The sequence below is a fragment of the Balaenoptera musculus genome, chromosome 2, assembly GCF_009873245.2.
Source record: "Balaenoptera musculus isolate JJ_BM4_2016_0621 chromosome 2, mBalMus1.pri.v3, whole genome shotgun sequence".
Classification (NCBI taxonomy): domain Eukaryota; kingdom Metazoa; phylum Chordata; class Mammalia; order Artiodactyla; family Balaenopteridae; genus Balaenoptera; species Balaenoptera musculus.
The window spans coordinates 16,399,685-16,418,617 of record NC_045786.1 but is presented as its reverse complement, the minus strand read 5'-3'; the positions used below and the strand labels follow the sequence as shown (position 1 = coordinate 16,418,617).

The following is an 18,933-nucleotide window of genomic DNA, read 5'->3' as shown; positions in this document are numbered from 1 at the left end:
CCAAACAAGCTAATCAAAAAAGGGCAGAAGACCTAAATAGACATTTCTTCAAAGAAGTTATACAGATGGCCATCACACACAGAAAAAGATATTCAACACTGCTAATTACTAGAGAAATGCAAATCAAAACTACAATGAGGTATCACCTCACATCAGTCAAAGTGGCCATCATCAAAAAGTCTACAAATAATAAATGCTGGAGAGGGTGTGGAGAAAAGGGAACCCTCCTACACTGCTGGTGGGAATGTAAATTGGTAAAGCCACTATGGAGAACAGTCTGCAGGTACCTTGAAAAACTAAAAATAGAGTTACCATATGATCTAGCAATCACACTCCTGGGCATATATCTGGAAGAGACAAAAACTCTAATTCAAAAAGATACATGGACCCCAATGTTCACACCAGCACTATTTACAATAGCCAAGACATGGAAGCAACCTAAATGTCCATCGACAGAATGGATAAAGAGGTGGTGTGTATATATGTATACACACACACACACACAATGGAATATTAGTCATAAGAAAAGAATGAAATAATGCCATTTGTAGCAACATGGATGGACCTACTGATTATCATACTAAGTGAAGTAAGTCAGACAGAGAAAGACAAATATCATATGATCTCACTTATTTGTGTAATCTTTTAAAATGATACAAATGAACTTATTTATAAAACAGAAATAGACTCACAGACATGGAAAACAAACTTATGGTTAACAAAGAGAAAAGGCAGGGAGAGATAAATTTGGAATTTGGGATTGGTAGATACACATTACTATATATAAAATAGATTAAAAAGGGCTAACTGTATAGCACAAGGAACTATGTTCAGTATCTTATAATAACCTATAATGGAAAAGAATCTGAAAAAGGATACATGTGTGGGGCTTCCCTGGTGGCGCAGTGGTTGAGAATCCACCTGCCAGTGCAGGGGACATGGGTTTGAGCCCTGGTCTGGGAAGATGCCACATGCTGTGAAGCAACTAAGCCCACGTGCCACAACTACTGAACTGTGCTCTAGAGTCTGTGAGCCACAACTACTGAGCTTGCATGCTGCAACTACTGAAGCCCATGCGTCTAGAGCCTGTGCTCTGCAACAAGAGAAGCCACCGCAATGAGAAGCCCGCACACTGCAATGAGAAGCCCGTGCACCGTAATGAAGAGCAGCCCCCACTCACAGCAACTAGAGAAAGCCCGTGCGCAGCAATGAAGACCCAACACAGTCAAAAATAAATAAATAAAATAGATTAAAAAAGAAAAGAATATATGTGTATGTGTGTATACACATATACATATATATATATATCTGAATCACTTTGCTGTACACCAGAAACTAACATTGTAAATCAACTATAATTCAATAAAAAAATTTAAATTTAAAAAATCATTATGTTGTATATCTGAAATTAATGTTATATATTAACCAATTATATTTCAATAAAAAGCCATAAAAAAGAATAAAGTACCTATGAATAAATTTAACCAAGGAGGTGAAATATCTGCACACTGAAAACTATAAGACACTGATGAAAGAAACTGAATAAGACACAAATAAATGAAAAGATATTCCGCCCTGATGAATGAAAGAACTAATATTGTTCAAGCATTCATACTACTGAAAACAATCATCAGGTTCAATGAAATCCTTATCAAATTTCCAATGGCATATTCACAGAAATAGAACAAACAATCCTAAAATTTGTAGGGAACCACAAAAGACTATTTATAGCCAAATCAATCTTGAGAAAGAATAAAGCTGGACACATTCTGCTTCCTGATTTCAAACTGTATTGAAAAGCAATAGTAGGGGACTTCCCTGGTACTACAGTGGTAAAGAATCCTCCTTCCAATGCAAGAGACACGGGTTCAATCCCTGGTAGGGGAACTAAGATTCCCACGTGCCGCAGGGCAACTAAGCCCACACGCCACAACTACTGAGCTCACGCACCTCAACTACAGAGTCTGCATGCCACAACTACAGAGCCCATGTGCTCTGGAGCCCACGTGCCACAACTACAGAGCCCACGTGCCCTGGAACCCACGTGCCACAACCAGAGAGAGAAAACCCACATGTCACAACTAGAAAGAAGCCCATGCTCCACAACGAAAGATACCGCATGCCTCAATGAAGATCCTGCATGCTGCAACTAAGACCCGACACAGCCAATAAATAAATAAATAAATAAATAAATAAATAAATAAATAAATAATTTTAGAAAATTTTAAAAAAAGCAATAGTAATGAAAACAGTATGGAACTGACATAAAAACAGACACACAGATCAATGGATCAGAACAGAGCGCCCAGAAATAAACCCACACATATATAGTCAATTAATTTATTATAAACCAGCCAGGAATATACTGTGGGGAAAGGACAATTTCTTCAATAAATGGTGTTGAGAAAACTGGACAGACACATGCAAGAAAATGAAACTGAACCACTTTCTTACAACATACACAAAAAATTAACTCAAAATAGACTAAAGACATGAACATTAAACTGAAAACATAAAGCTCCTAGAAGAAAAGATAGGTGGTAAGCTCCCTGACATCAGTCTTGGTGAAGATTTTTTGGATTTGAAACCCAAAGCAAAGGCAACAAAAGAAAAAATAAACAAGTGGGACTACATCAAACTAAAAAGCCCCTGCACAGCGAAGAAAGCCATCAACAAAATGAAAAGGCAACTTAATGAATGGGAGAAAATATATGCAAATTACTTATCTGAAAAGGGTTAATATCCAAAATATATAAAGAACTCATTCAACTCAGTAGCAAAACAAACAAACAATATGATTAAGAAATGAACAGAGGGTCTCTATAGACATTTTTCCAAAGATGACATATAGATGGCCAACAGATACATGAAAAGATGCTCAATTTCACTAAACGGGAGGGAAATGCGAACCAAAACCACAATGAGATACCACCTCACACTTCTTAGTATAGCAATTACTAAAAGACAAGAAATAACAAGTGCTGGTAAGGATATGGAGAAAAGGGAATCCTTGGGCAGTATTGGTGGTAATGTAAATTGGTACAGCCACTATGGGAAAAAGTATGGATGTTCCTCAAAAAAATTAAAAATAAAACTACCATATGAAACAGCCATTCCACCTCTGGGTGTTTATCTGAAGAATACAAAAATCACTATATGAAAAGATATATGCACCCTGATGTTCATAGCACCATTTACACTAGCAAAGATATGGAAACAACCTAAATGTCCATCAATGGATAGATGGATACAGAATATGTGGTTTATATAGACAATGGAATACTACTCAGCCATAAAAAAGAATGAAATCTTGCTATGTGCCACAATATAGACCTTGAGGGTACTATGTTAAATGAAATATGTCAGAGGTGATAAACAAAAATCATATGATTTCACTGATATGTGGAATCTAAAACAAACAAATGAACAAATAAAAACAAAAGTAATTTCACAGACACAGAGAACAGATGGTAGTTATCAGAGGGGAAGGGGGATGAGGTGTGGGTGAAATGTCTGAAGGGAGTCAAGTGTATGGTGATGGCAGGTAACTAGACTTTTGGTAACTATCACTTGGTAATGAACACAGATGTTGAATCACAATGTTGTACACCTGAAACATATAATGTTATATACCAATTTTACCTCAATAAAAAATTAGTAAATTGTTATATAGTCATTGTGTTAGCCAGCCTCAAAAAAAAAATCATGTGATTATCAGATACAAAAAAAAATTTGAAAAAAATTCTGCAATCTTGCATGATAAAAACACTCAGCAGGGCTTCCCTGGTGGTGCAGTGGTTGAGAATCTGCCTGCCAATGCAGGGGACATGGGTTCGAGCCCTGGTCTGGGAGGATCCCACATGCCGCGGAGCAACTGGGCCCGTGAGCCACAACTACTAAGCCTGCGCGTCTGGAGCCTGTGCTCTGCAACAAGAGAGGCCGCGATAGTGAGAGGCCCGCGCATCGCGATGAAGAGTGGCCCCCACTTGCCGCAACTGGGGAAAGCCCTCGCACAGAAACGAAGACCCAACACAGCCATAAATAAAATAAATAAATAAATAAATAAATAATTTTAAAACTTATTTAACTTGTTACTTTAAAAAAAAAAAAACACTCAGCAAACCAGTAACAGAAGAAAATTTCAACATAATGGATGCCATAAGGGAAAAGCCCAAAGCTAACATCAGACTCAATGGTGAAAAACTAAAAGCTTTTCCTCAGAGATTAAGAGCATGGCAAGAATGTCCATTCTTGCCATGCCAATCAACTCAGTAGTGGAAGTCCTAGCCAGAGCAATTAGGCAATGAAGATATATAAAAGGCATCCAAATCAGAAAGGAAGAAGTAAAACTATCTCTATTCACAGATGACATGAACGCCACAAAAAACTTTGGGGGTAGTAAACAAATTCAGTAAAGGTGTAGGATTCAAAATCAACATACAAAAATCAGTGGTATTTCCATACACTAACAATGCACAATCTGAAAAGGAAATTAAGAAACAATCCCATTTACATTAGCATCAAAAGGAATAACATCCTTAGGAATAAGCTTAGCTACGAAGGTGAAAGGCTTGCACATTAAAATATAAAAAATATTGGTGAAATAAAGAAAACACAAATAAATGAAAATACATCTCGTTTTTATGGATCAGAAGACTTAATATTGTTAAAATGGCCATTCTACCCAAAGAGATCTACAGATTCAATGCAATCCCTATCAAAATCCCAATGGCATTTATAAAACAGAAACAGAAAAACAATCCTAAAATTCACGTGGAAGGGTAAGTATCCTGAATAGCCAGAACAATCTTGATCATATTTCCTGACTTCAAAACACATTACAAAGCTATGGTAATTAAAACAGCTGATACTGGCATAACAGCAGACACACAGGCCAATAGAAAAAAATAGCTAAAAAATAAACTCATGCACATATAGTCAACTGATCAGTGACTAAGGTGCCAATAATACACAATGGGGAAAGGATAGTCTCTTTAAGAAATGATGTTGGGAAAACTGTAAATCCACAAGAAAAAGATGAAATTGGACCCATACCAAAAAAATAAACTCAAAATGGATTAAAAACTTAAATGTAAAACCAAAACCTATAAAACTCCTAGAAGAAACCACAGGAGAAAAGCTTTATGATGTTGGTCTTGGCAATGATTTCTTGGATATGATATCAAAAATACAGGCAACAAAAGCAAAAATCAACAAGTGGAACCAAACTAAAAAGCTCTGCACAGCAAGGTAAATGATAAAAAGAGTGAAAAGTCAATGTATGGCATGGGAAAAATATTTGCAAACCACATACATAATAAGGGGTTAATTCCAAAATATATATAAGAAACTCCTAAAACTAAACAACAATAAAACAACCTGATTAAAAAATGGGAAAAGGACCTGAATAGATATTTTTCCAGAGAAGAGATAAAAATGACCAATAGGTATTTAAGAAGGTGCTCAACATCACTAATCATCAGGGAAATGCAAATAAACCAAAATGAGATATCACCTCACACTTCTTTGGATGGCTATGATCAAAAAAACGAAAGATAAATGGTAGTGAGGATGTACACTGATGGTGGGAATGTACAAGGGTATAGCCACTATGGAAAATGGTACAGAGGTACCTCAAAAAATTAATAACTACCATACAATCCAGCAATCCTACTTTTCCGTATAATATCCAGAGGAACTGAAATCAGGATCAATAAGATATTTGTTCTCTCATGTTCATTGCAGCGTTATTCACAATAGCCAAGATGGGGAAGCAGCCTAAACATCCATCAGTGGTGAATGGATAAAGAAAGTGTGGTACATACATAAAATGGAATATTATTCACTCTTTAAAAAGAAGGATATCCATGGGACTTCCCTGGCGGTCCAGTGGTTAAGACTCTGTGCTTCCACTGCAGGGGGCGTGGGTTCAATCCCTGGTCAGGGAACTAAGATGCCGCATGCCAGATCCCACATGCCATGTGGTGCAGCAAAAAAAAAAAAAAAAAAAAAAAAGAAGGAAATCCTGTTATAAGTGACAACATAGGTGAACCTCTCAAACATTATGTTATGTGAAATAAGCCTGTCACAGAAGAACAAATACTGCAGGATTCCACTTATATGAGGTATTAAAGTAGCCAAACTCCTAACCAAAGAGTAGAATGGTGGTTGCCATGCGCTGGAAGAAGGGGGAAATGAAAAGTTGCTGTTCAGTAAGTATAGTTTCAGGTATGCAAGATAAAAATGTTCTAGATATCTGCTGTAAAACATTGTGCTTATAATTAACAACACTGTACTATAAACTTAGTATGATTTTCCATCTAAATTTCCAAGATAATCAACTATTACAATTGACAGAGTCATTAAAATAACAGAAGCCTCTCAACAGGGGCAGAGAGATTTCATTACACTTAAGAAAATCTCTGTCCAATCATTATCTGACTACTAAGCTAACTGTGCAGAGACTTCAGTGGCCACATACAATGAAGAATACAGCCTTTACAGTCTAGTCCAATAAACTTACTAAACAATCAAATAAGTAAAAAAACAAACTCCGGGGAAGAGGAGTAATCTGATTTCCATAGTTGCATGTTATATTTAAAGTGGCTAGTCTTCAATCAAAAAAATATATGAGACATGCAAAGAAACAAGAGAGTGGCCAGTACACAGAACAGAATAAAAGTAGTCAACAGAAACTCTCAGTGAGGAAGCCCAGACACTAAACTTACTAGACAAAGATTTTAAACAAGCTTTTAAAAATATGTTCCAATAACTAAAGGAAACTATGTCTAAAGAATTAAAGGAAAGTACAGAAATTATATCTCACCATCAGATAATATCAATAACATGAGAGAAACCTTTTAAAAGAATTTTTAAAATTCTGGAATTTAAAGAACAATAACTGAAATGGAAAGAGAGAATCAAAAGGGTTAAAAAGGCAGAGAATCAGTGAAACTGAGCAGAGGTAAATTGAGATTATACAGTCTGAGGATGAGAAAGAAAAAAGAATGAAAAATGAACAGAGTCTCAGAGATTAGTGGAAACAAGAGTATCAATATATGTATAATGGGAAAAGGAGAGAAAAGGAGAGAAAGAATTTGTGAAGAAACAATGATCATTAACTTCCCCAATATTATGAAAAACATTAATCCTCACATAAAGAAGCTCAACAAAACGAAAGTAAAGCACACTCAATGAGATCCACACATACACATATCATAGTCAAACTGTCAAAAACAGTTTTCTAGAACTTGCAAGATTCTTAATTTCAGATGGAATTTTTGTGGTTAAAACTTTATATTCAGGTGAAATATTTTCAGCTGATATCTATTTTCTCAGCTATAAGAAAAGAAGCTTTTAATCCACTAAAACATGAAACTTTCATTGTAAAGCCTCTGAACTATTAAGATATACTAAGTACCACCTGAAGTTTCCATTCATTTTTATAACAACTTAAGCAAATGACTACAATTTTTTAAATGATCAAAAAATAAGACTGGACTATGAGGTTAAATGTAACCATGAGAGTGTTTTTACTGAAAGCATGTATAGCCTCTCTGTTATTTCATATACATGCTTTGAAAGTTGAAGGTACACTTCATTTTTCTAAGCATATTCACATTTTTTAAGTTCTCACATTTCAAAACATAAGATTGATTTAAAAAATGGAATAAACAAAAATAATGATTCAACATAATTGAAAAATGAAAAATGGATTAGGCAGGAAAAAACAGAAAGTACCCCAGAATATTTAAATCCAATATATCAATAGTTTTAATAATTACAGACAGATTCCGTGTTCTAGGAACAGACAAGAAAGTCACACTGGATTTATAAACAATCTAACTATAAACTATTTATAAAATACACCACACCAAAGCTCAATGATACAGAAAGGTGGAAAGTAAATAGATGAAAAATGATATGTATGCATATATTGATCAAAATAAATCTGCTATAGTTATGTCAATGTCAGACAAAATAGGATTTAAGTCAAAGAACCTTACCAAAGATTAAGATGGTCTCTTTAATAAAAATAAAAAGTTGAGTTCCCCAGAAATATGTACTTTTAAAAAATTGTATACACCTGATAACAGAGACAGTATAAAGAGGCCAGTAATACAAGAAGAAATAGAAAAATCCAAAATCATAGTAAAAGAATTCAACATGCATGTTTCAGTAAATGGTAGAATCAACAAAAAATTCAAGGAAACTGAGAAATAAAAAATTTAAATAATATAATTTTTAAAAACTTGACAGTGATATTTGTAAGGTGTATCAGGCTACATATTCATGAACCACTTAATTCAATTAAAATCAATTAATTCAATTAAAATAATTTAATACTTTTTATAATGATATTTACTACTGAATTTTTTCTTTCTAGCAGCTCCAAGTATTAGGCAAAATATTTTCATCTGATACTTCATCCATACTCTGAGCTATAAGACTTTTAAATGCACTAGAGAACCAGATCAGTTGTGTAAGGACTGTATACAATATGTTAATTACCCAACAATATTTTGTCTCTTTCTTAATATAAGCAGATCATACTTTGTGGTAATAACTATTAGAAGAGACTATCTATTGAAAAATAAACACATGTGACTACATTTTTCACTTCTGCAAATAGAATCAGTCTTGTTACTGCTTAGATACTCAGAGATATCAATAATGTAAAATTAATAATAATTTAATATTGGTTAATATTAATATTAATTATTTAAAATATTATTTAGTTTTATTGGTATATTCACACTTTAGAATAAAGTTAAAATTTGAGGTATCAGATATGTCTAAGAAAAAAAATGTAATAATATAAAAATATACAGCAGAAGAGAGAGTAAAAGATACTTATCAGACAGTAAGAACAGGAAGCACAAAGAAAATGTAACTTAAATCTCAAAATACCAAAATTTGATGAAGTGTGACTATGAGTGCTAATTAAAAGACAAAGATACCAGACTGAATTTGAAAAATACACAGCTATAAGCTTCATACTAGAGATACAGAAAAATCATAATGATACAAAAAGGTTAAAGCAACAGGACAGAAAAAAATGTGTCATGCAAATTCCAGCCAGAAGTTGGAGCCACCTTAATAGCAGGCATGGTAGATTTTCAAGGCGAAAAAAAAAAACCCAAAAACTATAAAAATGATAAAGTGGGTCCCTTTATTAGGCCAAAAGGGTCTGTCCTCTAGGAAAATTATTAATTTTAAATTTATATGAATGTTAATGATAAAGTATCATAAGATATAAGACAAAACTTGACACAACATAAGAAGAAACAGAGAAATCCATAATCATAGTAGGAAATTTAACCCATCCAACTCAGGAATTATAGAACACACAGATAAATCACCAATGAACAAAATGGTTGTAGATATATTCATGAACTATGGAGCAAAGATCTCCTGAATTTAATTGAAAATAATTTTCAAGATTTTAAATTAATTACTTACTATCAAAACTGTCACTTCCTGTAGCTCCATCATTAATTTGAGACTGGCCTTTTAAAATTAAAGCTATGTCCTCAGGCAATTGATCTTGAATAGACAGCATATCCTTTGGCTGAGTTATAAGAAATGCTAAGTAGAAAAATGGATCTATTATAAAACTTCTGGATATACCAAGTAATCAGCAAAGTTTCTTCTAATGTGTGCAACATTAAAGGAAGAGGACTGCAAAGCTACAGCAGTGAACTATATATTTAAACAGACCCTGGAAGTGAAGTGAGAAATTTGTGTGGGTAGTTTTCATGAGTGTGTGTGGAGGCACTCTTGTTACAGAGTAGTCACTGACCATGCAAATAGCAAACAAAAGGTATCAAAGGTTTCATTTTAGTTTTCTAGTTATCTTAGGGTATTCACACTTACATCAAGGTGTAAAATTTCTGAAAAATATATGTACAAACATCTATATAGTGTTGTTCAATTATTCTGTTTCCACCTTGATCTTAGTTGCTTTATCCATTATTTAAAGAAAACCAAAGAAAAAAGATCTTTTGATGAGCTTAACTTCAAATAATTTAAAGATCTATAAAATTATCATTCTTACCATTGCGTCTATTTGTTCTAGAAGTTCTTAGTTTCAACATTTGTGTGTTAGTTTTTGGCACTGCTTCATTCTCAAGCAGAAGATTTTCATCTGATTCTTTATCAGGAGCTAAATAAAGAGATACATTTTAGTCTATTAAATAAAAAAAACAGATCTATTGTGAAATCTCTAGATTTAAAACATATATACAGCAGCATTTTCTCTCATTTTTATAAAATTATAATTAAATTACCATGATGCTAGATCTGACATGAAAATTGTGAGAACAGTTTTAATGGGCTTGTGTTTTAAACTGTTTTATCATTTCCAGGACATAATGTTAAATTAAAAAAAGGATATCTAGTATGTTACCTTTTGAGTAAGAACAAATGGGAAATAAGGGGGAAAAAGTGGACAAAAATAGACACTTATCTTTACAAAATGAAACACAAGGAAGATAAATCAGAAAACAATATACTTAGTTACCGTCAAGGGGGTGACAGGAGGACTGGGGAGTACAGGAGGAATGATATTTCTCTAAGTACAGCTGGCCCTCTGTATCTGCGGGTTCCACATCTGCAGATTCAATCAAATGCAGATTGCAAATATTCAGAAAAAAATTCCAGAAAGTTCCAAAAAGGAAAACTTTAATTTGCCATGTGCCAGCAACTACTTACATAATATTTCCATTGTATTTACAACTATTTATATAGCATTCACATTGTAGTAGTTACTATAAGTAATCTAGAGATGATTTAAAGTATTCGGGAGGATGTGCATGTTATACGCAAATAGAACACCATTTTATATTAGGGACTTGAGCATCTCTGGATTTTGGTATCTAGGAGGGTCCTGGAACCAATCCCTTGTGGATACCAAGGGACAACTGTATACCTTTTGCACACTTAGACTTTGGGAAGTACATTACTGTTGTACATATTGCCCCCCAAATAAACTTAAATCAACAAAATAATAAAAGGAAAGTAAGACTGCAAATAATTCTGAAACAAATTTAGCAGCATTATAGGATATATCAAATGAGTAAATGTGTTGATGTTGTTCAGTCAAGTACACACGGTAGAAGAAACGACATACACATACAAAACAAAGGAAGGAAAAAAGACCTGAGGAGATGGACTGGAACTGAAGACATTCATGAGGACCCATGATTTCTAAATATATCTATGTGTATATGCATGTATGTTTATGTAGGTATATATGTGTATGAATATGTGTATATCTATATTTGTGTATGTACATTGAGGAGTCCAGCTCCAGGCCAAAATCTTGTTGTGGTATTTCATGACCCACCATATGCAATTACAGACAGACATTTCAACAATAATATTTGGAGGCTTCAATACCCCCAATTTAAATAATGGATAAAGCAACTAAGATCAAGAAGGAAACAGAATAATTGAACAACACTGTAAATTAACTAGAGCTCTGCAGAGGTCTATAGATTTCTAGATAACATTCCATCCAACAAAAACTGAACACGTGTTCTTCTCACACGCATATGGAACATTCTCCAAGATATACAATATGCTAGGCCATAAATCAAACCTCAATAAATTTAATAGGTTTGACATCATATAAAGTATGTTCTTTAACCCCTGTGGAATGACATTAGAAATCAATAATAGAAGGAGATTAAGGAAATTCACAAATCAGTGAAAATTAAAGACACTCCTAAATGACCAATCAAAAAGAAATCACAAGGGAACTAGAAAATACTTCGAGATGAAAGCAAACAAAACATGTCATACCAAAATTTATGGGATGCAGATAAAGTGATGCTTACAAAAAAATGTACAGCTTCAGATACCTCTTATTTTGAAAAGAAAAGAGACCACCATCAGCAAACAAAGTAAACCCAAAGCAAGCATAAGGAAGCAAATAATAAAGACTAGAGCAAAAATAAATAAAATAGAGAAGAGAATAACAATAAAAAAATCACATAGAGAATATCTAAGGAATATACACATACACACACACACTCAAAAAAACCAAAACCTATTTGAATAAATAAATTCAGCAAAGGTTAGAGATAAGATCAATATACAAATTTAGTTGTACTTCAACACACTAGCAAGAAATAGTCAGAAATAAAATTAAGAAAAACGATTAAATTTACAATAGTATCAGGCTTCCCTGGTGGTGCAGTGGTTGCCATTTTACAGTTAGAAAATGTTCCTCTTTTCTAGTAAATATGCATGTCTTCCACAGGGAAAAGTATAAATTATTACTGAGAGAAGTTTTAAAAAAAGATAGAAATAGAGCTATGTACCATGTTTATGGGTTGGAATAATTAGTACTGAAAAGGTATCAATCCTCTCCAATGTGTGTGTGTGTGTTTGTGTGTATTTTAAAAATGCAATCTCGGACTTCCCTGGTGGCACAGTGGTTAAGAAGCCACCTGCCAATGCAGGGGACACAAGTTCGAGCCCTGGTCCGGGAAGGTCCCACACGCCCTGGAGCAACTAAGCCTGTGCACCACAACTACTGAGCTTGCGCTCTAGAGCCCGCAAGCCACAACTGCTGAGCCCATGTGCCACAACTACTAAAGCCCACACGCCTACAGCTCGTGCTCCACAACAAGAGAGCCACTGCAATGAGAAGCCCACACCCCACAACAAAGAGTAGCCCCCACTCGCCACAACTAGAGAAAGCCCGCACACGGCAACAAAGACCCAATGCAGCCAAAAATAAATAACTAAACAAATTTATTTTTTAAAAATGCAATCTCAATAAAAATTCTAGCAGGTGTGTGTACGTGTGTGCATGAATGTACATTTTCTTGTACATTTCCAAACTTATTTTATGAGGCTAGTATCGCCCTGATAACAAAACTAGACAAAGACAACATAAGAAAAGAACACTACAGCCCAATATCCCTGATGAACATAGATGCAAAATTCTCAAAATACTAGCAAACTGAATTCAACAGGATATTCAAAGGATCATACACCATGACCAACTGGTATTTATCCCTGAGATGCAAGAATGGTCCAACATATGCAAATCAATTAATGTCATATACCACATTAACAGAATGAAAGATAAAAGTCACATGATCATCTCAAGTGCAGAACAAAACATTTGACAAAATTCAACAATCATTTATGATAAAAAAAAAAACCTCTCAACAAAGTGGGTACAGAGAGAATGTACCTCAACATATGAGTCTAAATTTTGATCCATAGGCAAATTTTTATCTCCTACATTATCCGTTTTCTATTCTGCAAAAGTACATGGTTTTTGCCCTCAGATAACCTAGGTACCTGGAAAACTTTGAAAAAGTATGTGACCCTTCCTCATGGAAGAGGAAGAGTTACACATGAAAGAGTTATATTTTCTCATTATAAAAACATATATGAGTTTCCAGTATGTTCCTTTTTAGCATGTGTACAGTGAACTACAAAGGCTAAGTGTACAAACTGTGATAATAAATCAATGATCTATGAAAATTGAATCTAGATAAAATATAGGAAGCAAATGCTTTTGGGCAGTGGAAACAGAGAGCACAAGACTGTGATCCCTTGGAGCAGAGAAACACATTATTCATCTTGGTGGTTTTCTCAGGGTGCATTCCTAGTAGTACAGATAAGTTCAGCTCAAATACAGGAAAAGGATCTCACTGAAAAGAGACAAGAGATCAAGGTTTGGGTCTAATGAGGTAAACAGAATTTGTGGAACAGGGTACCATATAGAAAGGTATAAGCATAGAGCGCTTGAAATTTGCATAAAGTCCTTTGAGTCTTTGGGAAGACACTAAATTGCCCACAAACAATACAAAACACAATAAAGTCTGGAAGAAATAAATTATTTTGGAGCTGTGAGCTGCGTGGAGTTTACAGATATTGCATAGTGATGGGAGACACTGGGGTTCCAATTATTCAGAGTGGAGAAACCTTGCTAATATCCAAAATGCTTAGCTTAGAGCTCAAAAAGGCCACTTTTTAGGAGTAGGGCTACTCTAGCCCTAAAGAAAGGACTAGTCTAGGCATGGACTAACAAAGCCCAAAACCAAGCTTCAACAGGACAAAGCTGAGCCACAAGTAAGTTAAATGCCTTCAAAAACTAAAAACAGTATTCTTCAAAATAAGAAAACATTATTGAGAGTTAAAAAAAATAGAATCCATAGTAAGCAACATGTAATAATAATTTTAAAAATACTAGACATGCACATAGGAAAATATGACCCCAAACCAGGGGAAAAAATAGTTAATAGAAATAGATCCGGAGATTATGCAAATATTGAAATTAGCCAAAAAAGGACTTTGAAAAAAGCTATTATAAATATGCTCACGGATTTAAAGGAAAAGATGGACATTGTCAGTGAACTGATGGTAATTCTCAACAGAGTAAAAGAAACTATTAAAAAAAAACAGACTGGGAAGGTGATGTCAGCAAGATGGAGGGCTAAGAGGTCTCAACCCTCATCTCCCCAACAAAAACAACAAAATAAATAAATAAATAATTATAAACCAACAAAAACAGCTCTGGGAAAGCTCTGGACTCCAACAAAGAAGCAGCAGAAACCCCATGGAGCTCAAAAACCAAGGATGGCTGCACAGAAAAATGTAGGCAGCATTTTACCTGCATCACCACATCCCCCAATCCAGAGCAGCTCAGTGCCTAGAGGAATGCCCTGAGAGGGTTTTCATCCCATAGGGAAAATAAGAGCAGGAGAACCCCAGCAAGTCTCACCACCGTGGATATGAGAGGAGCCCCGCAGCCTTCACCAACACAGAAGCCAGCTGACAGAGATGACTGGAGTTCATGCCACTGCAACTCCTCCCTGGGGCTGGAGCTGTCACTGCAGTGAGACCTACCCCCAGTGACCCCAGCTGCTGATTTGCCCTGCTCTCTGAAATCAGGAAGCTACAGAACTTTACCATCTATGGGACTGGAGCTGCTGCTGCTGCTCTACATCCCATGTTCAGGTCCCAAGTCACTGCTTTGACCCACCATTAATAGGTATGAGCTGCCATCTGTGGGCAAAAACCATATACTTTTGCAGAACATACCATACACAACAAGCAACTCAAACTAAATTCATAAATCTCTTAGAAGAAAACACAGGGATAAATCTCTATTACCTCAGATTTTGCAATGGATCCTCATATATGACACCAAAAGCACAAGGAACAAAAAAAGATAAATTGGGCTTCATGAAGTTACAAATTCTTATCCAGCAAAGGATATTATCAAGAAAGTGAAAAGACAACCTACAGAATGAGAGAAGATATTTGCAAACCATGTATCTGATAAAGGTTTACTACCCAGAATATATAAAGAACCTCTACAATTCAGCAACAAAAGACAAACAACCCACTTAAAAAAATGGGTGAAGGAGTTGTATAGACATTTTTTCCAAAGAAGATATACAGATTACCAATAAGCACAAAAAAAGATGCTTAACATCTTTAGAATTAAATAAATGTGAATCAAAATTACAAAGAGATACATTTCATACCTACTAGAATAACCGTAATTTAAACAAAAAGGAAAACAAGTGTTGGCAAGGATGTGTACCATTGTACATTGCTACTGGGAACATAAAATGGGTCAGCCACTGTGGAAAACAGTTGTGCAGTTGCTCAAAAAGCTGACCACCTAGAGGGGTGGGATAGGGAGGGTGGGAGGGAGGGAGACGCAAGAGGGAAGAGATATGGGAACATATGTATATGTATAACTGATTCACTTTGTTATAAAGCAGAAACTAACACACCATTGTAAAGCAATTATACTCCAATAAAGATGTTAAAAAAAAAAAAAGCTAAACCTAGAATTATCTTATGATCCAGCGAATACACTCCTACCCAAACAATTGAAAACAGAGATTTAAACAGATACCATACACCATGTTCATTGTAGCATTATTCACAATAGCCAAAAGTGGAAACAACCTAAATGTCCATCAGCAGATGAATGGATAAACAAAATGTGGTATGTACATACAACGAAATATTATTAAGCCATATAAAGAAATGAAATTCTGACACATGCTACAATGTGGGTGAACCTTGAAAATATTATGCTAAGTGATACAGGCCAGGAACAGAAGGACAAATATTATATGATTCCACTTATATGAAACATAATAGGCAAGTCCATAGAGACAGAAAGTAAGTTAGAGGTTACCAGGGGCTGGAAGGAGGCAGGAATGGGAGTTGTCGTTTAACAAGTTTTTTGGAGGGGGTGATGAAAAGTTGTGGAAATAGACGTAGTGATGGTTGCACAACACTGTGAATGCAATTAATGCCATTGAATTGTATACTTTATTTAAAGATGATTAAAATGTCAAATGTTATGTATACTTTACCGCAATGAAAAAAATTTTTGTCAACTGATTAAAATGAGTTCAACTGCTGGTTAAAAATTCATAATAAACTTTGAACAAAAGAAAACATCCTGACCATAATAAAAAATATTTATCTCAGATAACCAATCATCACAGGTGAAAGTGTAGAGGCACTCTCTGTTCAAAGCACAAAAGAAGAGTGATACTCCTGCACTCTACATCACAACCATTTAATTTGATTTTGGAAGTTCCGGCCAATGCAATAAGACATGGGTTGGTTATAAAAGCTATACATGTTGGAAAAGAAGAATAAACTTACATTTAAAAAAATATATTATACATCAAACACCCAAAAACCTTAGCTAAAATATTACTTATTTATAACACAAATCATCTTTTTTCCTGCTTATACCCTGATGAATCTTTGGTATAATATTATGTTAAGAATTCATAATGCCATATACTGTTATTTGGTTGAGACAAAGCTATCACTTCCCTTTACACAAATTTTAGTTAAGATAGACTGAGTAATATGTTAACTCACCAAATTAATTTTTATGTATTGGTCAATATATTTGTATATTATCTCATGACTGTCTAAGAAGTTATTTCTACATTTAGTAATGTTCTCACTTCATTTACTTATAATACGGGAACACACAATCATTAACATTTTTATCTTACAAAACAGAAAATCTTTTTACCTTGAAATTCTCTTGCTTCTTCGTAAGTTTGTTTTTTAATCTTACTTCGTAAATTCTCTTCTAAAATATCAGCCTTAATTACAAAGTTAAAATAAGTAATTAAAAATTATACATCTTAGAACTCTAATTACCTTCTTTTATATCTACAATTTTACTTTTCATTATTTCCTGAATGTATCAAATTTAAAAATGAGAACAATTAATGGATCTGAGAGACATTTGGGAACACTTAATGGTGTGGAGGGACCCACCCAAGCAATATTGTGATTCTTCCTCATAAATAATTCCAAATACATCATGTTAATAATTTTTTATTATGATTCTAGTTTAGATTTATATTTTCACCTGATTCAATCTCTAGAGAAACTCAAATGGCTTTAAAAAATTATTTTTATAAGGCTACTTTAATAACTTATATGATAAAAAATATTATGAATATATGTTAAATATGTACAGCCATTTTATCATTTCCCTTTTTCCCCAAATTTTAAAATAAGAATTTTCTAATTAAATAGTATTTTAACAAAGGCAATTCTAATAATTTTCTAGGGCTTGTTTAAGGCATATAAAATTATTTCAAAACGGCTATGCTTTCACAAATACCTTAATGTATAAATAATGTACATTTTTGTAGATGAACCTGAAATAAAAATTTCCCTGTCTCAGTTAGAAATTGAGTATCTTTTAATTTATCATTAAAACTATAATCTAAGCCACAAATTCTTTGTTGGTATAGATTAGAACTTTTACATTAAAATATTACTTTGATTCCCAAATATCACTTTAAAATTCTAAATATAAAACAGGTTGTATCAAAAGGCAAACTTTTTATTCCACTTAAATAAGAAAATATTGATGTTTTTAATTAACATTTATTCAAAATATTGAAGGAGTATAGCAATTAAAATAAATAGCTTTCAAGTTATTGTACTGTATCTTACCTTTGAGATGTCAGTACCCAGAGTCTTTATTTTAACAACAGGGGGTGAAATGAATGATGCTGTCACTGTTTCATTCCCTTGAAGCAATGTTCCAACAGACTGTGAATCTTGAATTTCTTTGCTCAATAATATTCTTGTAAGTGATTTATCATGGGTCTTTGACGAAAGTAGATAGGACAGATCTTCATCAGTTAAAACTTCATTTGAAGTGTTTAAAAAAGGTGATCCATCTTGAGACTTGAGGATCTGTGAAAGATCTGAAATAGCAGGGCTAGCTCTTTCCTTCTCTGAGCTTTAGAATTATGAAACATCTGCTATTAGATTATATGAACAACATTTATTTGTAACTAAAGAATCATTTTCATAATCCATAAGAATATTAAATAAGCAATTATAATTATTCACTAATAGCAATACAAATGTGAAATTGATGCTAGATAACAGGCTAAGGATAATATATCTCCTGGGTTTTAAAAGGCACACAGAGGCTCAGCTTGGCCAAGGTGGCAGAGTAGGAACACCCTGAGCTCACCTCCTCTAATGGGCACACTAAAATGACAACTATTTACAGAGCAACCATTGACGAGAAAAACTGGATGATTAGCAGGAAAGATCTTCTACTAAAGATATAAAGAGGGAACCACAACAAGACAGGTCAGAGGGGTGGAGTCACAGTACAGTCAAGATCCATAGCCCCAAGTGAGTAACCCACAATGGGAGGATAATTACAATGGCTGAGGTTATCCCTAAGAAACGGGAGGTCCAAGCCCCACACTGGGCTTCCCAGCCCAGGAGTCCTACACCAAGAAGACAAGCCCCCAGAATATTTGGCTTTGATGGTCAATGGGGCTTACTTACGGTAAAGTCACAAGGCTATGGGAAATAGAGACTCTCCTCTTAAAGGGCACAAACACCATCTCACGTGGCCCAGGAGTCATGATA

General features: G+C 34.3%; 1 protein-coding gene across 2 annotated transcripts in view; it reads right to left on the bottom strand.

Annotated features, from left to right (window-relative positions):
• Positions 1 to 18,933, bottom strand: part of CCDC7 (coiled-coil domain containing 7) — a 325,108-nt gene that overhangs the window by 187,915 nt on the left and 118,260 nt on the right. The window contains exons 17-21 of one of the 2 annotated variants that reach the window (XM_036844965.1): positions 17,992 to 18,237; positions 17,051 to 17,123; positions 10,523 to 10,612; positions 10,058 to 10,165; positions 9,463 to 9,588 (exon numbers count right to left, since the gene is read on the bottom strand). In XM_036844965.1, the coding sequence (XP_036700860.1) occupies positions 9,463 to 9,588; positions 10,058 to 10,165; positions 10,523 to 10,612; positions 17,051 to 17,123; positions 17,992 to 18,237 (643 nt within the window). Of the gene's footprint in view, positions 1 to 9,462; positions 9,589 to 10,057; positions 10,166 to 10,522; positions 10,613 to 17,050; positions 17,124 to 17,991; positions 18,249 to 18,933 lie in introns of those variants that run through there. The other variant, XM_036844966.1, reaches the window with a different exon arrangement.